At 53.1% G+C, this 12,049-nt stretch overlaps 1 protein-coding gene across 1 annotated transcript in view; it reads left to right on the top strand.

The window, feature by feature from the left end:
- Positions 1–11,506, top strand: part of LOC112075888 (retinitis pigmentosa 1-like 1 protein) — an 18,556-nt gene extending 7,050 nt beyond the window's left edge. The window contains exons 2-8 of the mRNA XM_070441101.1: positions 2,640–2,977; positions 3,097–8,310; positions 8,591–8,974; positions 9,083–9,505; positions 9,607–9,807; positions 10,006–11,192; positions 11,311–11,506. Coding sequence (XP_070297202.1) covers positions 2,640–2,977; positions 3,097–8,310; positions 8,591–8,974; positions 9,083–9,505; positions 9,607–9,807; positions 10,006–11,192; positions 11,311–11,506 — 7,943 coding nt within the window. The remainder of the gene's footprint in view (positions 1–2,639; positions 2,978–3,096; positions 8,311–8,590; positions 8,975–9,082; positions 9,506–9,606; positions 9,808–10,005; positions 11,193–11,310) is intronic.
- Positions 11,507–12,049: the final 543 nt, after the last annotated feature.

Here is a 12,049-nt window from a genome sequence, read left to right as displayed (position 1 = left end):
GGGAGGGGCGATGGGAGCAGTGGTGTGTCTTGGAGGGGGGATGGGAGTTGTGGTGTCCTGGGAGGGGGTGGGAGCAGTGTTGGTTCTTGGGGAGGGGAGGTGCGAGTGTGTGTGTCTTGGGGGGGAGGTGGGAGTGTGTGGTGTCTTGGGGAGGGAGGTGGGAGTGTGTGGTGTCTTGGGGAGGGGGGATGGGAGTGTGTGGTGTCTTGGGGGGGGAGTGTGTGGTGTGTTGGGGAGGGTGGGAGCAGTGTGGTGTCTTGGGGAGGGGGGTGGGAGTGGTGTGGTGTGTTGGGGAGGGGGGATGGAGTGTGTGGTGTCTTGGGGAGGGGAGGTGGGAGTGTGTGTGTCTTGGGGAGGGGGGATGGGATGTGTGGGGTGTCTTGGGGTAGGGAGTGGTGTGGTGTGTTGGGGAGGGGGGATGGGAGTGTGTGGTGTCTTGGGGAGGGGAGGGGGGAGTGTGTGGTGTCTTGGGAGGGGGATGGGAGTGTGTGGTGTCTTGGGGAGGGGGGTGGGAGTGTGTGGTGTGTTGGGGAGGGGGATGGGAGTGTGTGTGTCTTTGGGGAGGGGGATGGGAGTGTGTGGTGTCTTGGGAGGGGGTGGGAGTGTGTGGTGTGTTGGAGGAGATGGGGTGTGTGGTGTCTTGGGGAGGGGAGTGGGGAGTGTTGGTTGTTGGGGAGGGGGGATGGAGAGTGTGTGTGTGTCTTGGGGAGGGGGTGGGCAGCTGTGGTGTCTTGGGAGGGGGTGGGAGTGTGGTGGTGTCTTGGGGAGGGGGGATGGGAGTGTGTGTGGCTTGGGGAGGGGGTGGGAGTGTGTGGTGTCTTGGGAGGGGGATGGGAGCAGTGTGGTTCTTGGGGGAGGGGAGGTGAGTGTGTGGGTGTCTTGGGGAGGGGGATGGGAGTGTGTGGTGTCTTGGGGAGGGGGATGGAGTGTGTGGTCTTGGGAGGGGGGATGGAGTGTGTGGTCTTGGGGAGGGGGGATGGGAGTGTGTGGTGTCTTGGGGAGGGATGGAGTGTGTGGTGTCTTGGGGAGGGGGGTGGGAGTGTGTGGTGTGTCTTGGGGAGGGGGATGGGAGTGTGTGGTGTCTTGGGGGGGGGATGGGAGTGTGTGGTTCTTGGGGAGGGGGGTGGGAGTGTGTGGTGTCTTGGGGAGGGGATGGAGTGTGTGCTTGGGAGGGGGGATGGAGTTGTGTTGTCTTGGGAGGGGGATGGGAGCAGTGTGGTGTCTTGGGGGGGTGGGAGTGTGTGGTGTCTTGGGAGGGGGGTGGGAGTGTGTGGTGTCTTGGGAGGGGGGATGGGAGAGTGTGTGGTGTCTTGGGGAGGGGGGGTGGGGGTGTGGTTCTGGGGAGGGGGGATGGGAGTGTGTGGTCTTGGGACGGGGGATGGGAGTGTGTGGTGTCTTGGGGAGGGGGGTGGGAGCAGTGTGGTGTCTTGGGAGGGGTGGGAGCAGTGTGGTGTCTTGGGGAGGGGATGGGAGCAGTGTGGTGTTTGGGAGGGGGCAGTGTTGGTGTGTGTGTGTTAGTGTACAGAGCCTGATGTGCCCAGGTGTGTTAAAGTTTATACCCACTTACGTGTGTGTGCACTAATTGTGTTGTGTTGCGCGTGTGTTAGATTGACAGTGCACAGAGCCTGATGACGTGTCCGGTGTGTTGGTGTGTTGGGTCGAGAGCCCTCAGACCTCTTACTGCTGGAGTACGTAACCAAGAGCTCTGAGAGAAACTTCCTGGACTGGGGTCGCGGTTAGTTTATAGAAAAACTGTTGTTTCTATTTGAATATCTTCTATCATTTCTATTCTATCTATATTTATTAAATTTTATTGATTGTTTATTGATTGATTGACCAAGGCCAACTGGAAACGGGGCCCACTCCCCCGGTACTGGAGCACGCTCACCTGGTAACGGAAAAGGTCACGGGCTAGTGTCTGCAGCGAGGGACACGACATCAAGAAAGAACGGTAGGTCATGATGTGTTTGTCTGTGAGTGGTAGTGTGTGTTACTGTTGAATATCCAGAAATAATCATATTTCCTCTCTGTTTTGTTTCCTTCATTTTTTTGCGCTCTCTCTTTCCCCCCTCTTTCTCTCTCTTCTCCCCTTCCCCTTCCTTTCTCTTCCTCTCCCTCTTCTCTCTCTCTTTCCCTCCCTCTCCTCCTCCCTCTTCCCTCCCTCTTTCCTCCTCGTTCCCTCCCTCTTTTCTCTCTCTCTCTTTCCCTCCTCTTTCTCTCTCTCTCCCCCTCCCTCTTCTCTCTCTCTCCTCTTCTCTCTCTCCCTCCTTTCCTCTTTCTTTCTCTCCTCTCTCTCCCTCCCTCTTCCCTCCCTCTTTCTCTCTCTTTTCCCTCCCTCTTTCTCCTCTCTCTTCCCTCCCTCTTTCGCTCCCTCTTTCTCTCTCTCTTTCCCTCCCTCTTTCTCCTCTCTTTCCCTCCCTCTTTCTCTCTCTCTTTCCTCCCTCTTTCTCTCTCTCCCCTCCTCTTTCTCTCCTCTTTCTCTCTCTCTTTCCTCCCTCTTTCTCTCTCTACCCTCCCTCTTCCTCTCTCTCTGCCTCCCTCTTCTTTCTCTCTCTCCCTCCTTTCCTCTTTTCTTTCTCTCTCTCTCTCTCCCTCCCTCTTTCTTCTCTCTCTCTCCCTCTCTCTCTCTTTCCTGGTAGTGAACTTTGGTCTGGAGACTAAGAAGAGCATCATCCATCCTCGCTTAGACTCTTCAAACCGCTCCACCCGTTTCTCTCTCTCCTCTGAGAAGTCCTACGCTAARGGCCTCAGCACTTGTCCCCACTCCKACAGCGGSAGGGAGGCGGTGCTGAACGATGACATCGAGAAACGTGTGCTGGTGAACAAAGATGGCAGCCTGTCTGTGGAGATGAGGGTGCGGTTCAATCTCCACAACGACGAGACGCTTCAGTGGTCCACGGAGATTAAGAAGTCTCCCTCTGACTCTCTGACCAATGACTGCTGTCCGCTCAGGGAAGCCCAGCCCTGCTACCTACAGGTACACTTTGCCTTTTTGAGTTTTCTTGTTTCATATTACTCCAGTTTTTAATGTTTTTATTCGTTTCAGTAACGGTGCTTTACAAATAAAATCTATTGTTATCATTATGTTTCCTATAGCAGGGCCAATCGGAAAGCTGCTCGGACCCTGACTACGCTTTTTGTGTTGCTGAAGCTGCCGACTACGTCCCCAAGCCTCCACAGCGCTCCCTGAAGGAGCCACAGCGCCGCTGTGCCTGCTGCTACCAGAGACCTGACCCGGAGTATGACCTCTGGGAAAACCCCGCCCACATCCAGACCTCTAAGCACTCCCATTCCAGGGTTAGACACACCCACTCTTCTAGCTCCTCCTCCTCCTGCCGCTCCAGCAGGGTGGTGAGGAGACGGGCGATGCACAAGGAGGGTTCAGAGCCCGGAAGGGTTGTCCAGGAGTGCTGCGTCAGGGAGGAGGTACAGCGTCGGGTGGAGGTGGAGAGGGATGGAGGGATGGTGGAGGTGTGTACAGTCAGCCGCAGCTGCAGCCGAAGTGAGCTCAATCTGACAGACAACCAGGGGGAGGAGCGTCCTCTTTCTAGCTCCTCCCACGTACTCCAGGCGCTTCAGGAAGATGTGGATGCCCTCCCTCCCAGCGCCTCACGCTGCTGCCATAGCAACGACCCCCCACAACCGCTCCCTTTGACTCCGCGACCTCCCAGCCACTTGTCCAGCTCCTCCAGGAGCAGGAAGCACACCCCTGCCCCACAGCGAGAGGAGAGGGGAGAAGGGGAAGAGGAAAGGCGTGACATGGGTGAGGATAGGGCTAGCAGAGCCTCCTCCCGGCGCACTTGTCACTCGTGTTCCTGCCGTGGTGGAGAAGTCAACCCTCAGGCCGACCAGAAGAGGGCGGACAGCAAAGCCTCCCACAGATCTAGATCCTTCAATAGAATCACAACCCCTGTGGCTTCAGAGGAGGGAGATGATGAAGATGATGAGGAGGAGAGGGCAGTCAGCGTAATGTCCACTCACACCGGTCTCTCCGGGGGATCGGGTGGGTCAGTGGGGTCTATGGGGTCCACTGTGTGTCCTGACTGTGGCGGGTGTGACCATAGGTCCAGCTCTGCATCCTGCCCTTCACAGAGGTCACAGCGATCTAAATGTGAAGAGGAGAGGTCAGGGAGCGGACTCTCGGGTGGCTCAGATGAGTCCGGTTTTTCTCAGAGGACCAACAGGTCCAACTGTACCCACTACTACCAAGAGGGCCGAGCAGCCAGCAGAATGTCACACCTGTCTCTGCCCGAGGAGGGAGAGGATACAGGGAAGGAGGGAGAGGTGGAGGTTGGCGAGAAGAGAGAAGAGGGGGAGAAAGAAGAGAGAGCAGCCAGTGCCCTCTCAGCCAAATCCTTCTCTTCAGTCAAGGGCAGGAACTCCAGAACCTCCCATAAATCTAAGGCTTCAGAATCCCTTGCAGACATGGAGGAAGAGATGGAGGGAGAGATGGAGGAAGAGATGGAGGAAGACATGGAGGAAGAGATAGAGGGAGAGATGGAGGAAGAGATGGAGGGAGAAGTGAAAGACAGAAGAGAGCAGAGACCAGCAAGCGCCATGTCAGCTAAATGTAACCTCTCAGTAAAGTCCAACAGGTCCCATAAGTCCTATTGCAGCAAATCTGAACGGGCACCTTCCTCCAACTTACCAGAGGCACCAGCTACTGACGAGGTGGGAGAGGAGAGACCAGCAAGTGCCATGTCAACTAAATCAAACCTCTCAGCCAAGTCTAGCAGGTCTCATAAGTCCACCTGTAGCAAAACAGATGGGTCCACAAAAGTTTCCGCGAGGGAAGCATCTCCCAGATCAGAACCAGAAGCTGCTGAGGATACGGGAGCAGCAGAGACAGAGGACAGAGAAGCCAGTGTTATGTCAGATAAAACCAGTGTTTCAGCAAAGTCCAGCAGATGTCATAAGTCCACCTCTAGTCAGAGTGTTAAGGCTGCTTCTGTCAGCTGTGACACACCTGAAGTCCCTGGTATTGAGACAACAGGTGAAGGTGAAGAGGCAGAAGAGGGCGAGAAAACAGAGGAGAGGGCAGAGAGCTCCATGTCCGCTAAATCTAACCTCTCAGCAAAGTCCAGCAGGTCCCATAAGTCCACCTACAGCAAAGCAGAACAGGCCCCTTCCCCCAACTCAGAGGCGCCAGAAACTGAACCTGGTGTAGATGGGGAGGGAGAGGAGAGAGCAGCGAGCACCAGGTCAACTAAAACCAGCGATTCAGCAAAGTCCAGCAGGTCCCATAAGTRTACCCGTAAAGCTACCTCTCCAAAGCCAGCCGCTTGTGAAACACCAGTCAACGATCCAGCAGAGAACACAGAGGAACAGAGAGCAGCCGTGTCAGGTGAAATCAGGGCTTCTGTCAGGTCTAGCAGGTCTCACAAGTCTACCTGCAGTAGGAGTGCTAGGGCTGAGACACCTGTTGCTAAAGACATCCCTGCTATTGAAACAACAGAAGGAGATGAGAATGGATCTGCTGCTGCTGCAGGAGACACAGAGGAGAGACCGGCAAGCACCACGCCAGCTAAAATGAACGCTTCAGTCAAGTCCAGCAGATCTCATAAGTCTACCAAACCTTCAGAGAGGGTTGTCTCTTCCTGCTTTAAAGGTGCTAACATCCTGGCTATTGAAACAACAGTGAAGTCTAGCAGATCTCATAAGTCCACCTGCAGCAAAGCAGAACGGGCCCCTTCTCCCAACTCACCAGAGGTACCAGCTTCTGCTGTAGATGAGGAGGGAGAGCGAGCCATTCCCAACTCACCAGAGGTACCAGCTTCTGCTGTAGATGAGGAGGAGGAGCGAGCCATTCCCAACTCACCAGAGCTACCATTCTTGCTGTTAGATGAGGAGGGAGAGCGAGCAGCGAGTACCGTGTCTGCTAAAACCAGTGCTTCAGCAAAGTCCAGCAGATCTCACAAGTCGACCTGCAGTAGGAAAGTCAGGGCTGAGACACCAGGGACTAAAYACATCCWGGTTATTACGACGACAGGGYGAGAGGAGACGGTTGARGATACAATTGTTGCTGGAGACACAGAGGAGAGACCAGCGAGCGCCATCTCAGCTAAAACCAGTGCTTCAGTCAAGTCCAGCAGGCTTCATAAATCTAGCTGCAGCAGGAGGGCTGAGAATCCAAGCTCTAAACCAGCCGATGTCCCRGTTATTGAAACAACAGGAGGAGACGAGGTCGGAGAGGAGAAAGAGAGAGCAGCCAGTGTCATGTCAGCTAAATCTAACACTTCAGCAAAGTCCAGCAGGTCTATCAGGTCCACCTGTAATGGAAGCACTAAAGCGGTCTCTCCKGCGGCTCAAGATATTCCCGCTATTGAGACGCCAGGTGAAAAAGAGCAGGGGGACAAAGAGGAAGAGAAATCTGAGGAGAGACCAGCTAGTGCGATGTCAGCTAAATCAACCACTTCTGACAAGTCCACCAGGTCTCATAAGTCCAGCAGTAGTAGAAGGGCTAAAACGCCAGCTGATGTCCCTGTTGTTGAGACCACCGGAGGAGACGAGAAGGGAGAGGGGACAGAGAGACCAGCGAGTGCCATGTCGACTAAATCCAACATTTCAGCAAAGTCCAGCAGGTCTCACAAGTCCACCTGTAATAGTGGAAGCAGTAGAGCGGTCTCTCCAGCACCTAAAACAGCAGACGTCCCAGCCATTGAAACAACAGAGGTTGACAGTGAGGGAGAGAAAACAGAGGAGAGACCAGTTAGCGCCYTGTCGGCTAAATCTCACGTCTCAGCTAAGTCCAGTACATCTAATAAGTCCAATGGAAGTAACAGAAGTATGTTTCTGCACCGGATAAAAGAGAGAGGTGAGAGAGGTGTTAGACCTGTCCCCAGCACTACAGGAGATGACCTTGAGACAGGCAGTGTGAAATCTGCCATGAGCACAAAACTCAAAAGTAAAGCAGATTCCTCCCCTACCAGACCCCTCTCCAGAACATCACACACCAGCGCTGAACCRACCAATCAAACACTGCCTGCCACCACCGAGACAACCAATGAGGGGTCTCAAAGTCAAGCCGCCAGCAAGGCTGCAGACAGAGTTGATGACGTCAGAKATGATGTCACAGAGGAGAAAGCGCCTAGCGTACGCTCCAAAAGACCTGCTAAAGCAGCTGGAGACTCCAGGCCTGCGTCTGCTTCCTCCGCACGCTCCACCAGGTCAAAGGTGAAAGTTGAGAAGGCCAGCGATGCCCAGGAGGAGGAGAGTCCAAATACAAACGCCTCCGACTTCCTGCAAGTGAAAGGTCAAGGTCACKGAGTCAAAGGTCAGAGTGACACAGGCAGCGTTCGCTCTGTGAAGACGGTGATAGAAAGGAAGTCCAGACCAAAGTCACCGCGAGCGAGAGACTCTCCCTCCCCGTCCCCCAGTCCCACCATTCAATTGGAGACGGCCAGCATCAGTGACAGCCTCCTCTCCCAGTTCCTGTCAGCTGCTGACCTGCTCAAAGGGAACATGGCCGCCGTGCGCCCCTCCAGCCCTGCAGGGTCAAAGGTTAGCCTCACTGAGAGTGGGAAGAGTGGACAGAGCCGGAGGAGCAGGAAACCCAAACAGGAAGAGGCAGAGTTAGAGATGCTGGATCTCCTCTGTCTGCCTAACACCTTGCCCAACGACGTTGTCAGTGATTGGCTGAGAGGCATACCTGCCGACGGCGGTATGGAAAACCCTGAAGACGAGATGAACAAGGGAATTGAGGAGACAGAAGAAGAAGGAGAGGAAGCCGTGGAGAAAGGAGGGGAAACAGAAGGACAGGAAGGAGACGAGACTACGGAGAAACAAGAACTGGTTGAGACCACAGTGCTGGAGCAGGAGAACACGGCTGAAACAAGACAACAGGAAGAGGAAGTGGAGCAGGAAAAAACAGCTGAAACAGGACAACAGGAAGAGAAATTGAAGCAGGAGAACACAACTGAAGCAGGACAACAGGAAAAGGAACAGGAGAACACAGCTGAACCAGGACAACAGGAAGAAGAAGAGGAAGTGAAGGAGGCTGCAGAGCACCCAGAGGAAGAGGTGAAAGAGGAGGAGGAAGAGAGAGGAGAGGAGGYGGGAGCAGCAGTGGAGCAAGAGAAGGAAGAAAAAGAAGAAGAGAGGGAGGAGGGAYGAGAAGAGGGGGGAGAGTGCTCTGAGTGCGCTGGCTTCTGCCCTGACCCAGCCCCGCCCACCAATGACATCACGTCCTCTCGTCCTCGCCACCTGTTCCTCAGTAAAGAATCAGAGCTGCCTCGGAGCTGCCACTCATCTGTGGCAGTAATGAAGGTTCTACTGAGCCCTACACTGGGCCGATGCAGCTCCCTACCCGAGGTATTTCCTGTTTCTAGACTTTTCCTTGCATACTTTTACTTTCCAGTGAGCACAAGATGTATTTTCAACATCTTTTCAACCCAAAATAGGTATTTTCCAAAATCTTTTTCTCAGAGGGTTATATACTTTATAGTTTTACTGATATACTTCATACTTTTAAACTATTATTAATTTCATATTTTTATTGTGTCATATTCATGGTTTGTATGACTTTCAGGGAGAGATTATTATTTTATTTTTTTTGATACAATTTATTCCTAATTCTATCCCTTTACTCCAGATAAGTCCTGTGTACGGACGCAGACTGAGCTCCTCTGCTAAAGGTCTGCTGGACTGTCTGGCCCAGCTGCAGCTCATCGACCCGCCCTCTCTTCCAGCTGCAGATCCAAGCCCTGACAGGGACCAGCGATACCAAGAGGTCATGGATATACTAGAGTCACTGTGGCTGTCTAAGCCCAACCCCGGGAAGGGGAAAGAGGGAGAGGCAGAGGGGAAGGAGAGGTTGAAAGACTCTGGTGTGGACCTGAGCAGTGGCTCAGCAGGGTCGGGGGGTTCTGGGAAAGGCAAACAAGATGAAACAGCGGGTGACATCACTCCCATTGCGGAGGGAGAGGAAGAGGGAGGGGAGGGGGAGGCAGGAGAGACAGAGGAAGGGGAGGGGGAGGCAGGAGAGACAGAGGAAGGAGAGGGGGAGGAAGGAGTAGGAGAGACAGGGGGAGAGGGAGGAGATGGAGAGACAGAGGGAAGGGGAGGGGAAGGAGAGACAGAGGGAGAGACAGAGGGAGGGGATGGAGAGACAGAGGGAGAGACAGAGGGAGGGGAAGGAGCATCAGCAGAGCTGCTTTCAGACACGGCCACCCCAGACATCGCCAGCCGAGTACAGAGCAGTCCAGGTGAGGATGAGGCGATCTCAGAGTCGCCCGCAGGGAGAGGTGAGATGCTGCAGACCCCTGAGAGCCTCAGAGCCCCAAGCAGCCCATCCTCTTCAAACAGCACGGCCTATAAGTCCCCCACTGACATAGAGAGAGACACCCCGGAGGACACCASCAGCTCAGGGACACCTCCGTCAGTCCAGCGAGCGCTGCTCACCAAGCGTGTCTCCCAGGACCCWGACCCGGTCTGGGTTCTCAACCTGCTGAAGAAGCTGGAGAAGCAGTTTATGACCCACTATGTCGACGCCATGGCTGAGTTCAAGGTACTGATACAACAACATGAATCATTATCATCATCATCATCATATTCATCACAATCATTTTTTTAATGAATAATCTTGATAATACTGTTGTGTTTGTGAAGGTGCGTTGGGACCTAGACAACAATGTGATGTTGGACACTATGATCACTGAGCTGAGAGACGAGGTGAAGAAGAGGATCCAGACGAGCATTGATCGTGAGCTGAGGAAGATCCGGGGGCGTGCGGGGCGGGGGGGCGTGCCGCGCCCTCCTATCCTGTCCCGAGATTCAACCGTTACAGACCAGAGGAGACGGAGGTTAAAGGTGGGAGGGGCCAACATCTGAGGTTTCTAAATCTCCTTTAAAGTCACTCAGTAACAAAGTCACTATTTTAGTTTCACAGCTTTTTAAAAACTTTTAAGTAAGACTTTATTACATAATATATTTGAATTCCTAATTTATTGTAAAGTGTATTGTCATGTTTTGCATACATTCCTAATAAAGTTTGACTGTGCTTTGAAGGTAATGAAGGTTCAGTCAGTGAACAAGAGTGACGGGGAGCAGGGTTCGGGGGCGGATGTTAGTGACCAGCGCAGCGAGGGTGAGGATGAGTACTGTCCCTGCGACGCCTGCATACGGAAGAAGGCGGATGTCCAACAAATAAAAATGGAGGCTGTGGTCGCCACAGCGCCGGTGATGATGGCGTTTGATCTGCGTAAGATCCTGCTGATGAAGAAAGACCCAAAGCCTCTTGCGCCCTCTAGCCCCACGGAGGGGGAGGACAATGATCGCCTGGAATTGGAGGAGAAGAAAGAGGAAGAGGAGGGTGTGAATCTAGAGGTGGTACACAAAGACGAGGAAGAGGAGGAGACCAAGGAGGATATTATACCAACTGTTGTCATAGAGGAAGCTATCCCTGAGGAGGAAGAGGAAGGAGTGACTGAGGGAGAGGAGGGAGAGGAGGAAGCACAGGAGAGTGATGGAGCTGAGTCTGTGATGGGGGAAGTAGAGGAGGAGATAGCTGAGGAAATAGCTGAGGAGATAGAGGCTGAAGAACAGGAGGAGGATGGAGTGGTGGAGGGAACAGAGGAGGAGGAGGAAGGAGAGATGGGAGGTGAAATTTCAGGAGAAGATGGCGTGGAGGCGGCGCAGACTGGAGAGGGGGAGGAGTTAGTAGAAGGGGAGGAGGAAGGAGCAGGGGACGCTGAAGCAGTGCAGGAGGATCAAGCAGGAGGAGATGAAAACACTGTTGATGGACCAGCAGAGGGGGATGAGGTGGTGGAAGAGATGGGAGAGGGGGAGGAGACGGGTGAGGAGGAGGGAGAGGGGGAGGAGGGAGTAGAGACAGGAGAGGGAACAGCTGAGGAGGATGAAACAGGAGGAGAGGAAGAGGAGGAGGATGGAGGAGAGGAGGCAGAGGAGAACAATGTGGTGTCTGAATTCAAGGTGGGAAAAGAGGAGGAGGAAGAGAATGAAAACACAGCAGGAGAGACAAGTGGAGAGGAGGAGGGAGAGACGGGAGCAGAGGGAGAGACGGGAGCAGAGGGAGAGACGGGAGAAGAGGGGAGACGGGACGACGGAGAGACGGGAGAGACGCAGAGAGGGAGAGACTCCTGGGAGAGAGGAGAGACGAGAGGGAGGTCGAAAGAAGGATGTGGGGCGGAGGTATGCTGGTGGAGAGAGTTGAATCTGAAGAGAGAAATGAAGAGGTGAAAGAGGGAAACAGAGAAATCCCTGCCTGATAAGCAGTGACCAGAACTCTGTGGGAGTCCAGCCAGGGATCTATGGATGACACAGTTTCACCCAATGCGCTCTTTACCCCCATAGGACCGAAGGAAACGGTTCTGATGGAAACGAGATGGCGTTGCAGGTGGGGGTCTGGGGGAAGGCCAGAGGAGAAGGCCGATTCCAGCCAGAGCAAACGAGGGAAACCAAAGAGGGATGTAGAACTCAGATGAATCTAGAATGTAACCTCACAGGACATAGTATGATCTATGACGTCCAGTTCTATCACAGAAGATAGAACTGGATGTCCTAGATCTGTAAGCATCACAGTCACATAAAGCACTTTATAATCCCTCTCTAGGTTAAGATATCTATACCGGAGGTATTGCACAGGTGAAGGTAGATTCTGCCAAGTCAGAGTGGCATGTACTTGTTATTGTTATGGAAGGGTATAACTGAAACTTGAAATTATCATAATCTTACAAACATAAGATGTCATGTGAAAATTATATTTGTATATTTCTAGAAACAATTGTATTTATGTCTGATTTTATTTCCTGGAGGGATATATATTCTCTATGTTAGAGGGGTGTATATTCTCTACTTTTTAGAGGGGTGTATATATCTATCTACTGTATAGAGGGGTGTATATTCTTGTATACTGATATAGAGGGGTGTATATCTCTCGTACGGTATAGAGGGGTGTATATCCTCTACTTTATAGGGTGTTATATTCTCTATATAACTGTATAAGGGGTGTATATTCCTCTACTGTATAGAGGGGGTGTATATTCTCTACTGTATAGAGGGTGTATATTCTCTACTGTATAGAGGGGTGTAT

The sequence above is a fragment of the Salvelinus sp. IW2-2015 genome, unplaced genomic scaffold, assembly GCF_002910315.2.
Source record: "Salvelinus sp. IW2-2015 unplaced genomic scaffold, ASM291031v2 Un_scaffold3450, whole genome shotgun sequence".
NCBI lineage: Eukaryota > Metazoa > Chordata > Actinopteri > Salmoniformes > Salmonidae > Salvelinus > Salvelinus sp. IW2-2015.
This window is presented reverse-complemented; position numbering and strand designations above follow the sequence as displayed.